This window comes from Pleurodeles waltl, chromosome 8 (assembly GCF_031143425.1).
Source record: "Pleurodeles waltl isolate 20211129_DDA chromosome 8, aPleWal1.hap1.20221129, whole genome shotgun sequence".
NCBI lineage: Eukaryota > Metazoa > Chordata > Amphibia > Caudata > Salamandridae > Pleurodeles > Pleurodeles waltl.
In genome coordinates this window covers 420,178,255-420,195,581 of record NC_090447.1, presented here as the reverse complement: position 1 = coordinate 420,195,581, position 17,327 = coordinate 420,178,255, and the positions used below count along the sequence as shown (strand labels likewise).

At 42.3% G+C, this 17,327-nt stretch overlaps 1 protein-coding gene across 1 annotated transcript in view; it reads right to left on the bottom strand.

Annotated features, from left to right (window-relative positions):
* Nucleotides 1–9,402: 9,402 nt before the first annotated feature.
* Nucleotides 9,403–17,327, bottom strand: part of NIPA2 (NIPA magnesium transporter 2) — an 88,127-nt gene continuing 80,202 nt past the window's right edge. Inside the window, exons 5-6 of the mRNA XM_069204287.1 lie at nucleotides 13,608–13,768; nucleotides 9,403–10,384 (exon numbers count right to left, since the gene is read on the bottom strand). Of these exons, the coding sequence (XP_069060388.1) occupies nucleotides 9,747–10,384; nucleotides 13,608–13,768 (799 nt within the window). The 3' untranslated portion in view covers nucleotides 9,403–9,746. The remainder of the gene's footprint in view (nucleotides 10,385–13,607; nucleotides 13,769–17,327) is intronic.

Genomic DNA, 17,327 nt, shown 5'->3' with positions numbered 1-17,327 from the left:
CTGTCCCTTTGGGAGGATCTTCTGGTGCAGCAGCAGGGGAGTGTTCTCCACCGGAACCTGTCCAGTCTTTGCCTTCTTGCATGGAGATTAAGCAGCAGCAGCATTTGACTTTCCGCATGAAGTCTGTTATGTTATCTTGTCAGCCTACGCCTGTTGTTGGAAAAGATTTGTGGCATGGTGCACAGACAAGTCTGTGGACCCTCTCTCTCTCTCTGGCGTTCTTTTATTTATACTTTCGTGGGACCATCAGGCCTCTGCTTTGGGCACTTCCAATGGTTATTTGTCTGCAATCTGTGCTTTCTTAAGGCTGCCTTATCAACCTTCTTTGTTTATATATCCTATTGTAAATAGGTTACTTAAAGACCTTACTCATGTTTCCTCCTTCCCCATTCATTATGCCCCAATGGGACTTGACTTTGGTTCTGACATTCCTGAGGTGTGCTCCTTTTGAGCCTCTCTGCAATTGTCCTCTAAGGCTTCTCACTTTGAAAACAGCCACTAGATGGCCACTACATCTGCCCGGAGGGTGAGCGAGCTGCAGGCATTGCCATCTAAGGCTTCCTACCTTTTAATTCATCCTGACAAAGTGGTGCTTTGCAAACGGGCCTCCTTTCTTCCGATAGTGGTTACGCTTTCCATGTAGGCCAATCCACCACCTTACCTACTTTTTACACCCCCGCATCCTTCTAAGGAAGAGGGGAGGCTCCACTGCCTGGACCCAAGAAGAGCGTTGGCGTTCGTACCAAAGATTTCCGGGTGGATGATCAACTCTTTGTTGGTAATGTCCATCAGAAGAAAGGTTGGGTAGTGCAGAAGAGAACCATCTCCAGGTGGGTCATACTCTGCATTAAAATGCGCTATGAATTGGCTAAGAAGCAACCCCCTGAGGGCTTGCATGCTCATTCTATCAGAGCTAATACTGCAATCTCTGCATTAGCACACAGTTCTGGTCCTGGATATCTGTCAGGCGGCAATGTGGGCATCTCTGCACGTTTACCAAACACTACTGCCTGGACACTCAGGTCTGTAGGGCTGGTCAGTTTTTCTGTTGTGTCCTGCAGGACTTTCTGGTGTGATTTTAGTTTGCAGGCCCACCTCCAGGGATGGTATCGCTTTGGTATCTATTCTAAGGTAAGGAATCTGCAACTAGATGTCTATCAGATGGGCAAATTACTTATCGCATTATCTGGTAGAGACAATATCTAGTTGCAAATTCCTTACCGACCCACCCTGCTCTGTGAACTGGTTTCTAGGTATAGGGACTTCACTTTCGGGGCCCTAGTTTTGACGCACCAGTGGACAGTGTTTTTCATGACTCTGCGCTTCTGGCGTGGAAAGTTGTGAAAAGAAACTGACATCAGCGCGCCACGGTGGCACCTATATAGGACCATCAGTGTCATATACGGCATGGATGTCGACGGACGTGGAGCTGATTGACCCCCATCTAACGGCGCGCAGGGGTACTTCTTGAGAAAAATCTCTGGATCCAGACTGACACCTGGGGGAAATTCTAAGGTAAGGAATCTGCAACTAGATATTGTCTCTACCAGATAAAGTGTTATCAAAGGTAAGGAACTTGTCCACCACTGCACTCCACCTTGCACCACTTAACTCTACACCACTTCACTCTACACCCAACGCCATCACACTATATGCCACTGCAGTTAATGCTATGGTACTCTACCCTACACCAATGCACTCTACACCACTTTACTCAAAACCAATGCACTCTATGCCACTGTACGCTATGCCAATATACTCTGCAGCACTTCACTCTATGCCACTATGGTCTACTCTCCACCAGTGAACTCTACACCACTCCACTCTGCAGCACTGCACTCTAGTCTGCACCATTCTATGCCAATGCACTCTACATCACTACTCTACTCTGCATCAGTCTACTCTGCATCAGTCCACTCTACACCACTCCACTCTAATCTACTCTGCACCACTGCATCCTACAACACTGCACTCTGTGCCACTGCACTTTACACAATCTACTCTACCTTGCACCACTCCACTTGACTCTACTTTTAAACAATCGACTTTACACCACTGCACTCTTCCACCCTACTCCAGTCTGTGCCACTCCACTATATGCCACTGCAATCTATGATGTGCCACTCCACACTACTGCACACTCCATAAATGGGCTCTTCACCACTTTACTCAAAAACAATGCACTCTAGGGCAGTCTACTCTGCACCACTGTACTTTACACCACTCTACCAAGTGCATCACTCTATTATACACCTCTGCACTCTGACACTATTCTGTAACACTGCACTCTCTTCCTCTAAGCCACTCTACTCTGCAACACTGCACTCTATGCCACTGCACTCTACTGTAAGCTAATGAACTCTACACCATTACACTCTGCTTTGTATCACTCCACTCTAATCTATACTGCACTATTGCACTCTTTGCCGCTGAACTCGATCCTGCACCACTCCACTATGAAACCATCTACTCTGTCGCTCCACGCCACTGCAATCTAAGCTGCACAACTCTATGCCACTTCACTCTACACCACTGCACTTTATACCAATCTGCTCTGCACCACTGCCATCTATGCCACTGCGCTCCTCTGCAATACTCTACATCACTGCACTCTACATCACTCTATTGTACACAGCACTCTACTGCTCTGTGTTACTCTACTGTGCAACACTGAACTCTACGACACTGAACTCCATGCTATTGCATCCTACACCAATGCACTCTTCGCCACTACACACTACACCACTGCACGCCAATCCACTCTGCCATACTAATCTACTCTTCACCACTGCACCACTGCACTTTACCCTACATCACTCCACGCTGCTTCTCTTACTCTGAAACAATCTACTCCACTGTACACTATGCTACTCCACACTAAGTCATTGCAATCTATGCTGTGCCACTCAATGCCACTGCACCGTACCCCACTTTACTCAAAACTATGCACTATATGATACTGAACTCTACTCTGCAACACTCTAAGCCACTTCACTTTAGCCCACTCTACACTCTACTCCATTAAACTCTGCTCGCCTCCACTGTGACACTTTACTCTAGGTCACTCTAAGAGACACCACTCCACTCTATGCCGCTGTACGACACTTTACGCCCCTCCACTCTACAACCCTCTATTCCACTTTATGCCACTCTATGATGCAGTATGCAACTCCCTTTATACCACTCCATGCCACTCTACAACTCTGTCACTCTCCGACAATCTAGCTGCCTCTACGCCACTCTACTCCTCTCCACGTAACTCCCTCAATGCCTCTTCATGTTACTATATTCCGCTCTATGCCTCTCCACACTACACCACTCAAATTTACGACACTCTACTCTATGCCTTTCCGCTTCACAACAATCAGACACTCCAAGCCAGTCCACCCCATGCCACTCCACAACAATCTACGCCACTCTGCTTTATGCCACTAACATTAAGGCATACTGAACAATATCCACGCTGGTGTATAGCATGGCTAAAACACATTGGCAAAGCTAATAGCTCTTGCATAGGCAAGACCTATTGGCTTTGCAAATGCGTGTTACGTTATGGTATGCTAGTCCATGGTGAAGCATATTCCTAAGACCACTAGAAAGGCAGATGTGGCAAGAACCAGCTGGATGCACCTTATTTCCTTGTTGTTCTACGGAGTGCTTTTCTTGCGCTGAATGCTCGGCAAGTCTTCCCGTCTGTGTTATTTAGGATTGTGTTTTGACATCCTTCATGTAAACTGGGAGCAACTCCATCGCTCAAAACGAGATGCAACAGTTCTATTGTATAGTGCTTCCTTTCCTTCAACGCCTAGTTAGGGGTAGTAAGCGCCATATAAATGCACTTTTGGATGACTGTCGCTAATAGTTAGGCTCTGAGCAGCAAAGGCAAACAGGGAACTAGCTGGAGCTGGTGATCAGTCTGCCTTTCTGCTGTGCACGAATTCGGACAGCTCCCCCACCCCACGATACTCTGCCCCAGTTCATTTCTCCCAGCCAGTGTCTTGTTTGAACAATTCCCGCACCTGTGCCATAATTTGGCTCCTCCCCTTCTATGTGTTCCTTTCGTCTACCCATCTCTGCCCAATTATGTAATGCAACATACCCAGAAGCCTGTGTTCTGTCCCTTCACCCACTGTTTTTGTCCCCAGTTCTCACCCCTCCCAGCGTCCCTTTATACACTCCTCCTTACACAGTCAGTCACATACATGTAAGCAATGCTTAATTTGAGCCGGTGGTTTCCGGTAAAGGGCACCGACATTTATTTTGCTGCCGCAAGCATTTACTGCAAGCACAAGCCTCATATGGAAATGATGGAGGAAGAGAGAGACGAAAAAGCGTCACAAAGGGAGAAAGTTGCAAGAGTGAGCTTAAGGGGCAGGGAGTGGCTGTAAATGGATTAAACAGGCCCAAGATGGCTTCAGGATTACGCTGTCTCAGTATTCTGCACTTGCTAATTTAATTGCAGCAGCCACGTCATAAGTGTCCTTCACTCAGACAGTGCAATGGTCTAAACCAAATTTGGCGCCACCTTCACTGGTCCGCTTTAATTGTCTATGTATTGAAAACATGGGAGTAGGAAGAAGCCAAGGGCCTCTGAGCCTTCGAAAAAAGTGTTTAAACACACTTTGGTCTCACTTTGTAGGGAAACTGCTGCAGAAAGCTCAAGCTCTCCCCTGAAGGTCAGTAACGTGCATGAGTCCAGCCCACACTTACTAAAAGCCAGCTGCTGCACTAACTGTACATGCTGTGTGAGGACTTGTACACTGATGCAGTGTTGTAAATGTGGTGTATGCAGGGAACCTTGCTGCTGCTTTGCATTGCTGATTCAGGGAAGGTTGCACTCCTGCTGGCCATGTTATACCGGTGTTCAATGTTAATGAAGCTTGCCTACAAATCTTTCAGTATACAAAACAAGCATTTGCAATGCAACAGGTCTCGCATTGGCTTAAGTTAGGACTACTGGCATTGTAAATTCATAAGTGGACTTTTCTTGCCACATAAATTGGTCAACCCTGCCTCATAATTTCGTATTTTCCTGCCACATAATGCCAGTGGCTCTTCATATAACTAAAGCACTTCAATGTACCTTCTTCCTCAATCTGCAGCAAAACATGAAAATTGCGGCAAAGACCATACCCACACAGACTTTCTTCTTGCTGACCTTTAGTCACCAATAAATCATCTTGCAGCGGAGGGGAATGTCTTAAGGGCCCGGCCTGCAAACTTCGCTCTCTTTTAATGTTTACAAAATACTTGCATAATTCAGTTAAGAGTAATTTCCCTATTTATGACTGCTACGCTCGATATTTTGTGTATGCGTTTAACACATTGTCCAAATAAATTTAAAAAAACGGATTAAAGGCAGCATGAGCAGAGGCACTGATAATAGAAACGGGTTGCCGGAGGGAGCAAGAATAAGAGAAATCTCGGAAAGTGGCAAAGAAAGAATCGGTGAGGGGATGGGGGGGTCAAATGGACATAAAGGAAACGAGGGGTAAAACAGTGAACAACGCAGCAGACAAATACAAGGTACCATGAAATGAGAAACTTGGGGAAAAAGGATTGGTAATGTCGGACATGAGAAGCAGAGGGATGTGGAGAGTGACCACAGGAGGGTGGTCAGGGGGATGAATGGGCCGCAGTGAGGCCCTGAGAGACAAAAGATTAGTACAAAGCAGTTTATATAGCACCAGGATCAAAAGACTGCTTCATAACTTCCATGGGATGCATTGCACGTCTTTTTTGGCAGTTGAAATAGTGGGAAATAAACATTACACATTTACTTTTCAGTAGTTTAAGTACCGCAAACTTTGAAAATGTATAAAAGAGCGCTTTATAACTATACAAAATACATTAGTATCGCAGTCGGTGTGGGTAAAAAGGAGCGCTTCCCAACTGATACAGACTATATTAGTAATGTAGTCTTTAAGAGTAATGAAGCGCTCTTTTTTCCCTATACCTGTGCACGGCTCGCGATAAAAATAAAAGGTGTAATCATCACACGTTTATTTTTCAGCAGTTTAAAAACCTCGAATCTTGCCTACGTACAAAAAGCACTTCACATCTAATGCAGGTGGCATTAAATGTTTATTTTACAGAATCTCGCCCACCTGTAGAGACCTCGTTCAATTAGGCAGAAGCAGATGGTGATGCCCAGGAGCCTTGAAACTCTCTGTAATGCAGTTACATTGCATTAAACCTGGATTTGTCCCATCACTAACATGGATAAACGAAGCAACTAGGGTCACCGCCATAATCCTGCACAAACATGCTCACAGGACACAATATCCCTTGAAGAAGGCTCTGAAGATTGGAAGCAAATGAGCGTGTGTTCAATAGAGACACTTTTCATATGTCACATGTGTAAAACTGAACACACACGAAAGTGAAATTTTATGTGAAACAGCACGGACATAATAAAAAGAACAAGTAATTAAATAAAGAATGGAGGTAGGCGAACCGTGCAGAACGAAAGAAAGGCGAGGCCGCCATATGTAAACATAAAGTGTGGCATGCTGCGCTGTAACAATTAAAGGAACTGGAATGGCTTATGTGCTCCACAGAAACCTGGTACAACAGGGAAAAGGGGTGGCACAATGACTAGAGCTGCAGACTTTGAAAGTGAGAACCCAGGTTTGAATCACAGCATTGGTTCAACATAACTTAATCTCACCATGTCTACACAAAATGAATATGTCCTTGAGTAATCTAGTTTGTACTTATGTAAAGCCTCCAATACCTTCAGGTCGAGTTTGGGCTACTTAGCAAACAACAAATTAAATAAACAAGTGGGCCTCTTCCCTCGCTGAGAGCAAGAATGCACTACAAATGAAAAGGGAAGCTTCCCTGAACACAAGCAGGAAACGAAGAAACAAAAAGTCCCCTAAAGAACAGATAAGCAGGACAAAGCATAACTATACAGTAGTTAGTCCCTGCTCCCAAAGAGAAAAAGGAGGGCCAAACAGGCATGACTGACCACTAGCAAGGAAAGATTTTTAAATGACACTGACACAAGTAAATGAAATGGCTTTAAGCCCACTGCAGAAGTATACAAAAGTCCATACCCGCGACGTAAAAAATACAATTAGTAGCAGATTTTTCTTTCAAAAACTTACTTGCTTTGAAAGATTTAAAAAATCTTTCAAAGATAATGTCATATGCGAAGGGAGCGGAGGAAATGGCACTCAAAAGTTTAACAGTAACTACTTTTCTCTCTAGATCTTCATCGGAAGGTGCTAAAAAGGGTATTTATGTAACATAAAGAGATGCTAAGAAATAATATTAGCAGTCACCTTCCCTTTATATAATATTTAGAAACAGCCCAAGAACCAGTGATATGCACAGGGGTTCTACTTCAATAATATAACCTTATAGCCCTATTGTTTAAACTGTTCTAAGTGAGATGCCGCTCTGGAATGGAAAAGATCAACCTACAAGCAGACTATTGCAATGTCCACATTTGTCGAGCACTGTGGCAGCGTATACTACCCGAGAAACTACCAACATCGTCTATATCCATCAGATTCTTCCCATAGCATCACATCTGGAAATTACAGGGCAAAGTTATTTTACTAGAATTGTCCCAAGTCTTACCCAACTCCTCTGCACTTTGTTTTTGGAGAACAAGGATGTAGGACATAGGCTGGTGTGGCACCTCCTAACTAGTGCACCTGTCTTTACCACTCAAAGATGTAAATCCCACTCTGCAAAACCTTCATATGCCCCAAGGCCAAATTTTTATTAAAAATATGTAGCTAGATTTTCTAAACTTTACTGCTGCCATAATTCCATACAGTTAAAACAGCATGTGACATGTTTCTGTGTTGTTTAAATCCAGCAAAGATCTAGGGCATTTATCAGGACAACAGACAAGCTCATACACTCACATACTCTATAGGCCATGGAAGTAGGTGTGCGAGGGTGCTCCCGCACCCTGAAGATTACTATGCTGGAGTTCAGAAGGTGAATAAGCAAAGAAGATGTCTTTAACTTGTGTTTTTAACTTGTGACGTTTATTGTGGCTTCAAAGGCAGAGGTGAAATGTCAAGCGTATTCCTATAACAGGTGACTGGTGTTAACTTTTCTTTTTCTGGCTCCAAGGTAAGAAGATTTTGTAAAGTGGACAATCTGACAAATGTTGCTGGGGGACAGGGAGTATGAAAGTAAAGGCTGTAGGATCTCAGATTTTAGTAACACACAACTAAATGTAAATACTGTAAATGAAGTGTACATACATTTCAAAACATACCAGCAGTTTGGAAAGCACAAACCAAGCAACATTTTAGTAATTCTGAAGTCTGATGGAAACAAAGGATCTGATTTAGATATTGGCAGTCGGGTTACTCCATCACAACAGTGACGGATATCCCATCCGACAAAATCTAAATCCCACAGGACATAATGGCTTTTAGATTTCGGTGGACGGTATATCCGGCATCTTTGTGAGTGAGTAACATGTCTGCCAATATCTAAATCAGGCCCAAAGATTTTAATGGGATCAAACAAATCAAGACACTCTACCTAGTGATGTAGAAATTAATATTTGCTGATACTCTATTTCCACGCATTATCGTTTGTGCACTATATAGTTTTAATCAGTAAAACTGCATGTCAGGGGGATTTTTGTGGCTATTTTAATGGAAAATGTGCTGTTTGTAAATTACATTGTGCTTTCACACTATGTTTAGAAATATATTTCTAACAGTATACTCCAAAATGCACCACCAGCTACATACCACGCCCTCACTGTTCTCCTGTTGAATGGGCATGGCTCATTTGCTACACTTGTTCTTTGTGTGGCACATGTTTTTTTCTCAATACTTGTGATGTAGCACTGATGACAGCACTGCCATTCTTTAAAATTGTTCAGGCGCCACTGACGTGCTGCCAAATGGAATCACTTACTCCCTTCCCACTTTCACCTACCCGAAGGAGGACCATTGCCACCATCACAGCACATTTGTTACTTGTCCCCCTTTCATGATTCCCGACGTCACATACCAACTCCGGTTGCCTCAGCTGCCCCTATTCGACGGCTAGAGGCCCCTGGCAGTACCCTACGCCTATGCCTTGTCTGACACACAGCACTAACAAGTCCAAAATGTCAGTTTCTCGCAATGTACGACCGTGTTTGGCAGGAGGGGTTCGTTGGGCGAACTTTTGATACCATTATTGGTTGCTTGTTTTAAGTTTTCTTTCACCTTTTCAAAAAGCCAATAAAAAGATTTAAACACAAATGGAATCAATCAAGGAGGTTGTTAGCCTCGACAAGTACCGTACCCTGAGGCTCATCCTATATTGAGCCAAAGTCTCCTAAAATTAATGAAAATATAAACTGATAAAATTGTGCTGGAGGCTAAAGTATAGAATTACATACGATGAGATTAAGGGACTCAGACAAGTTAATTCATTATTGTACCACTGCAGAAATTCATTATTTATTTCTTAAATACAAACAAAGTTCTCAGCAGTTCATGAACTGCTTTAAATGAAACATTCAAATAAAAAATGTGTATTTACAAACCTCACACGAAATAGTATGAGCGAAAGTAATTTAGTTGCCATAGGTCATTTTTTGATGCCTAAAGAAAAATAATCAAACTTGAACGTCATTTCTAAACTTGGTCCAGATTTAAATTAAAATTAAACTGTCTCTACAAGTTGCAAAAAAGATACAACTACTTCATTCAGAAAGATTCGGAGGCTGATAATTCCGCAGTTTTTATATGCTGCAGAGCTACACATATTTTTTAAAATGTTGTCAAGCTTCCGTTTCTTCTAAGAGAGAAATGCTCGCCAGATGGCAGTTCACTTTGTGTTTGACTTTCTTCATCGTGATTAAAGCGTTCATAGACATTGGATGACACGCTGCCATTTGCTACATGGTCATCCTTCCGGAAGGACACGGGCAAGTTCGAGAGTGTAAGATTAATATCTTTGAAGGCATGCAATAAAAATATCCCTACAATGATTGTGAGGAAGCCGCTGAAGGTGCCAATGAGGTCATCAGCCGACATGTGTTGCCATTCTTTGAAGAGAATGGCTGAACACGTTAAAACAGACGTGGTGAAGAACACATAGTAGATTGGAGTCACCAGAGAGGTGTTGAAAATGTCCAGAGCTCGATTCAGATAGTTTATCTGTGTGCTCACGCAGATAATAAGGCTAAGGAGGAGGATCCAGGACAATGGATGGCTGAGAACTGGTTTTCCTGCAAGGAGTCCCTTGATAGCAATTCCCAAGCCTTTGACGCAGGAAACGGACAGCGCTCCAATGACTGAGCAGATTGTTATGTACACCAGAATGTTGGTCTGTCCATGGCGGGGTCCAACAACAAAAATCAACATCAGCGATACAATGACAACACCAGTTGCAAATACCACAAAACCTGAAAAAGAAAACAAAAATGTCATGTTTGTTGCCAGGCACATTTCAATCACTGAAGACAAGTATTTGCAACTTGAAAAGGTTTGCCTTATAACTAAAAGTGCGTCTTCAGTTACTGGTGAGCTTACGCACTTGATAAGTCAACATACATGCACTAGGTCACTCACTGTTACACTCAGATCTATTCATCCTTCCAGAGATGTAATCTTGCATTCACCCACTTAAAATAAAACACACACAGACTCAAAAGACACATGAATATATTAAACCTAAATTAACAGAGTAAAAGTGCAAAAAGGAAAGCAGGAGGTTGCCTCAATATGGCAGGCATACGTTTTAAACAAATAATAACATATATGTTTTGAAGTAGTATTGAACATAATTGATCACTGTTCTCAAATCCCAACATGGCCACATAGTTAGTCGCCCTGGTGTGGTAAACAAAGATATACCATTCCAAGATGGTAGCTCACAAAACACTCCATCAGGAGGCCAACTTGAAATTGTATTGTACATAGTGTGCTAGTGTTGAACCAATCACAGATGGCTAACTTTATGCTTTTAAAAATGGCAGCCACGGTGGAAGAGTTCAACAGCAATTCACTATGGACAAACCCATTCAAGATGGCTGCCTGATTTAGAAGCAGTGGCAATGTGCAGTGCACTGCAGATGAAATGAGCATTACCTGAAAAGTTGCAGGATGTCTAAAAAAACGTGATAAGAAAAAGAGCAGGACAGAAAGGAAAGGGAACTATAACATGAGAAAATGGAAAACTAAAAGACTGGCCTACAAGTCCTGGCACTGAAGCACACTAATTTTCATGAAGATGTGCATACCCAATGAGGCACAATGCTATCACTCACAGGTCAATGGAGCCAATAGATGAGGTGGGCTACCTACTGCCCCATGCTGTATGCCGTCATGGGCAAAAGGAGGATGGGTATGATACTCAAACAGGATGTATAGGCATGCAATGTTCATGAACTGTTTTGATTACAAAGGCTTCCCCGATAACTAAACCTGTCAGCCCATGCTAAAAGAGACAATTAAGAATTATCAGAAAAAAATCAGCTCCCCCAGGGTTAGTCAGATGGGTAACTGTTAGAAATGTCCCTTTCTGCAGGGTTATCCCCCAATTTTCTGCCTTCCTCCTCCCATTTTTCTGACCTTTTTGTTGGCTTTAAGACTCTGTGCACTTTACCACTGCTAATCAGTGCTAAAATGCATGTGCTTTCTCCCCTAAAACATGGTATGTTTGACTTACACCTGTTCGGAATACTTAATTTACCTGTAAGACCCTTATAAAGTGGTATACAATACACCCAGAACATGTACATTAAATGCTACTAGTGGGCCTGCGGCGCAGATTGCGCCACTCACAAAAACAGCCTTTCAAACCTGTCTCAGGCCTGCCACTGCATCGCCTACGTCCGGTGTTTACTGCCACATTGACTTGGCATTTCAAACTACTTGCTAGGGCCTAAACTCCACTTTTAGTACATCTGTCACCCCTGGGGGTAGGTCCTAGGTAGGCCTATGGGAAGGGTGATGTGTATGTAAAAGGAAGGACATTTACCTTTATGTTTTACATGTCCTAGTAGTGACAAACAGCCTATTTCATTTTTCACTACTGTGAGGGCTGCTCCTCTCATAGGTTAGCATTGGTGAATGCTCATATTTCTTTAAGTGGTCATTTCTGATCTGGAAGAAGTAGTGTGGGCATGTTTGGTATGTCTGGAATGGTAATGAGCAATCCTGCTTACTGGTTTTGTTGCATTTTACATTACAATTTTAGAAATGCCACTCTTAAAAAGTGGGCATTTTCTGTGCTTTGCAGCCCAACTCCAATCCACATCTAGGGCAGAGTGCCAGGTACACTTTGTGCATAGTTTCCAGACAGCCACATGACAGGAGTGGTTGGGTGTGACAGGAGAGGCATCTGCGTACTGATAGTCTTCCTGGGCTGGGAGAAGTCATTCACACCTTACATGTCAATAGGCTTGGTTTTGCCCTCACACAATGGGCTGACTTACCCCCTACTGATGTCTGGATCCAGGATTGGGTTAAAATGGGTTGTGTTACACTTTAAAGGGTTCCTTTGAAGTCACCCCTTGAAGAAAGACATGTTTGAGTATAAGTACAAGGGCTCTGATCCCATGTTTTTAAAGCACTTTTGAAATTGATACTAAACCTCTGCCAGAAGGACTGCTGCGCTGCTTAAAGGACTCATCTGGACTGTTTTCCTGTTTGTTGCCCTGCTGCCTGATTGCTGTGCTACTTAAAGGACTCAAATGGACTGCTTTTCTGCTTGTTGTCCTACTGTCTGCTGCTCCCTGACTCTCGTTCTAGAGATGGCACATTGTCAGAAGATTGCTGTGTCACCAGGAGGAACCGCCATTGCGCGAGCTGCCCTATGTGATGGCCTGCTGTCTGCTATCTTTATTCATGCCCAAGTGCTCCCCATAAACAGTGTGTGGCAAGCGCTTTATTTTTCATCTTCATTCCCCCTTTGGCTACAAATGAGCCTCAGTGAGCGCTTCTCGTCACCCCCAGGGCGAGTAGAGCACTTTATCCACTGGTATAGTGGGCTAAGGTAGGAGCTGTGCTTGAGCATTCCTTCTTCACCTCCTTCTTTCTTTGTTACATTGCCCGCTCAATCAGCTGATTGTACCCTGAGCTGATTTCCTTCACATGCAGTGAAAGCAGGCTGGAAATTCATAGTGGCTTATTACTGCATGTGATCAAACACAGGTGGTGGCTTACAACACCCGAAGCAGTGCAGAAAAAAAGAGCAGAAAATTCTAATGGCAGGTGGTCATCTGCAACTTCCATTCCTGTTGGCAGCTGGACAGCAAGAACACATTTTTTTCCAAAGCTTCAATCTTAAAGTCTGAACTTGCTGGTATATTTTGGGTTGGACTACAGAATTTTTGACTGGAAAGCTGTAAATACACCTAAAAGTCTAGCATTTCAAATTGAAAACTGAAAAATATACACACGTGAAAACACCTTTCATTGTACTGTTTGTGCCTAGGTACAACAATAAAAAAAATAATGCCAAAAGAAGGTATTAAAATAACAGGCAAACCTCCGGCTGTGGCAGCTAGGTTGGTTACAACGCCTGTAACAATGTGTTTGTATTCAAATATCTTTATCATGCTATGGCTTCCTTTGATGCCTCTTTATTTTCTGTAAGACCAACACATTCATTTTGTGTCTTACCTGGGTCAACAAGTTTGCGGGACATCTCATTCAAAGTTTCCATTTCTTCTTCTTGCGGAGCATGGATTACCATCACAGTTGATCCCAATATACTTAGCAAGCATCCGATCTTGCCATGAAGATTTAGCTTTTCACTTAAAAAGTAGGATGACAGAATTGCACTGCAAGAAGAAAAGTTGTTCTTTAGATTGCCAACTCTCAATATTGCAAGCCAACCAAGTATGCAGGTTGATGGCTCAACAGTGGTAAAATCAGTCCAGAATAATATTAAGCGCACTACTGACAGCAGAAAAGCATTCAGAGGAATAGTTCCACATCATGGCATCTAGGCTGCATTCAGACTAAAAGAATAATTACACAGTGTAGATATCCTACATTTTTTATTGCACGGTGTAAACCACAGCAATAATCATTGTCCTTACTGATTTCAAATGTTTGCTGAGCTAGTGCCATAACATTCTTTCCAAAATATGATTTTTAAGATTTTACAAATATTCTCAGGCAATGGAAATAGAAAAGGCTGTGCATGGATTCCAGTATTTGTTCACTTTGGATAAATTACAAGGTGTGGTACGTCTCTCTACGGTTGCTTCAGGACACTTATATATGTGGCCCAAGTTTATCATGATTTGGTACAATATAGTGTGTGCTGTGTTTCTTAAAGAGGAAAGCAACCCAAAGGTAAGAAGTTTTTCCTCCAAAAATCTGTAAGACAGCACATCTCACTTTAGTAAGAGAGAGACAAGGCTACTCATCTTTAGTAATAAAATCATATTATGATTTAACACACAGCACTTAAGACAGAAAAGTGTTTAAACTGTTATCTGAGAAAAGGTTATGTCCAAGTTCACCCCCTGAAAACTCGATGTTGACGTGAAATAAGATAATCATGCGTGGGATCAAGCAGTACTTCTAATTATGTTCCAGAATGACAGAGTATGAAAAATTAACTGTAAAGGCTATTTCAAATTTTCAGGCTATTTCAAAGCTTACTATTCAACTAAACTGCCTTCAGACCTGGCTGATTTCGCTCTGGTGAATACAGTTTGTGTTTTAATTGTCTAAACTGCAGACCCTTGGAAATATAAATGTTAATTTTGCAGGGATAACTGCTGCAGGTTTAATGGTCTCCTTTGTACATTTGTAGTCAAAAGTCTTTTTTCGGTTATGGCATAGTGGGAATGTTCCAAGAAGAGACAGAGCTCAGCTGTCAATTTGCACTGCTACACGATTTTGTTCAAACCTTCAACCAGCTCTGTATTGAATAATACTATTATTGCTACAAGCCGATCGAGATACACTTCTAAGCAATACTGTACCAAGGCTATAAACTACAGCTTCTGTGCATGGTTAAACATGATTTATTTACCTGTAACTCCAGGCCTCCAGTGTTGGTATCTTTAATAGATTCACATGTCTGAATCATTCCCAGGCTGAAGGGGAATGATTCAACCATACAAACCGATAAAAGATCCAGTACTGCAGAAATGTAAATCTACACCCCAATCATTAAGTCGCATATTGTTTTAAGGTGAATTATCATTTTTCAAAAAAATACCACAAGTCAAATTACCTGCACTTAAGTAACTTAGGGCCATATGTACGAACACTTTTTCCCATAGACACAGAATAAGTAAAATCCTTTGCTACATCTGGCCCTTAGATACTATTCTGATCCCACATGTCTTATTAGGGAGTTTCATTTAAATGATCAAAGGTATTTTAACTTAGTAAACATGCTGCTGCAGCAAATCATTAATTAAAAGTTAAAGAAACACTATCAACCTAAAAGAAGGCCACTAAGGGATACCGCTCTCCGCGGTTCCAACCTGTGCAGTATATGAACGCTTTCAATGCTTTCGGAATGGCAAAAGTTGATCAATGTTTCTCAGGCCACGCGGTAGAAAGTTCCAGAAAGATCATGCATTGCTCCAGGAGGCTCTGCCATCACGCTTATTTCTGATGCTTCAGGGCGAAATGAGAAGATCCTGGGGCCGGAACCAGTTAGTATGGTAGGATACTCAATATCAGATATGACATTTCAGGAAAAGATTATCAATTTAGCACACTTTGGCCTACTTTTAAAACAGAGGATCTTTACTGGAGCCCATGGAAGCAAGGTTAAAAAAACTATACCTAATGTGTTTCAAGGGTAGTATATGGTGGCTCCATTGCCTTAGGTTGCTCCCGAGACTCAAAGCAACCTGATTTGATATTATGGAGCCTTTAGCGGGATAGCCACTTAATGAACGATTTGTCATGGTGTTAGTGATTATAGCTCTTTGTGGGCAGTGGTGAAGAGCACAAGGATGGTCACTACAGCATCAGTTACTACATTTCTCAAAGAGGAATTTTGTACAGGAGGGGTACTACAGACCGGTGGCACTGCTACAGTTTTACAATGCATGTTAAACAAAATGGAAGTTATTGTAAAGTGTGGCCCTAGTGTACAATAGGTAGTATTCTCCTCAGGCCAAAGGGATAAAGGAGTGTATGAACTGGACAATAGAAACTTGTGTGGAGAAGATGTTAGTGGAACGAGTCCTGCAGCTAATATAGCTGTAGGAGCATTGTCATTTGTGACCTTAAGAGAATGGTTACCATAGTCTCCAACATAGTTGAGGTGTGGACTGAGGGGTGTAGAGAAGTGAGAGAAAGGACAATAAAATACTAAGCCATGCAAGGGAGAAAATATGATGAACAAAAGATGAGTCAGTGGAAAGTGGTCCTAGGGTGTGCTTCAAGAAATTTTGTATACAAGAAAAAAAAAAAAACTTAGCATAGTTAACCCATGAAGACAGTGTATGTGATGAAAACTATAGTGCTTTTGGTGAATGGTAAGGTGTAGCATGTCTAGGAAGAGTAGAGTGGATGTGAACTGAGAATATATTTTATATCTGCTTGTATTATTAACACATGCAAAATAATTTTATACCTCCTGAGGTACTACCAAAGCTGTTGCATTATTGCACATTAGCACCCATTTTATTTCAGTGTTGCACATTTAACCTAACTATATGAATAAGTCTAACCTTGTTTTGAGATTGGCATAGTTGAGCAAAAACTACAGATTCAGTAAGCTATCCACCGTACCCCAAAGTATCTTCTTCTAAAGGTATTCTTGCCTCCTTCCAACGAGAAGCACTAGGCACCTGTTTGATAGTGCCTATCTTGAGTACTAATTAATAATTCGTTCTTTCCTACACTTACTGAATTGAAGAAAATACACACAATTTAGAATTATGGGCTCCAACGGCTCAGATGGTGAAGCTCTAGTGAATCGCACTTCAAATATTTTTGTGCTAGCTATATTTTGGCAGTAAACGTGTTCAGTTTCTAAAAGCTTTCACAAGTATCTCTTTTCTTTCAGAGAGTGGAGGAAATTTCTGAAAGTGCGAATAGATCAAATCTGAGGGATTTCTGAGGAAGCTACAGAGATTTGCATACCTGCCTGCAACAAAAAAAAGACTGACATGGTCCCTCTCTTCCCCATGCTGCCCTGCCCGCCCCTAAAGTGCTGCACGGTTCTGTGAAGGAGGAATGCGTGCAGTGATGCCTATTCTTTCTACCTTACTAAACCTTTACACCAAGTTTCTCCAACGGGTAGCTTGTGAGCTACTGATAGGTCTCCAGCTGTCTTTATGGAGCTCTCCTGTGTGCAGCTCAGCCTCCTAAATGAGAAGGTTTTTGCTTGGCTGTATTAATATATGTGTACCAAAA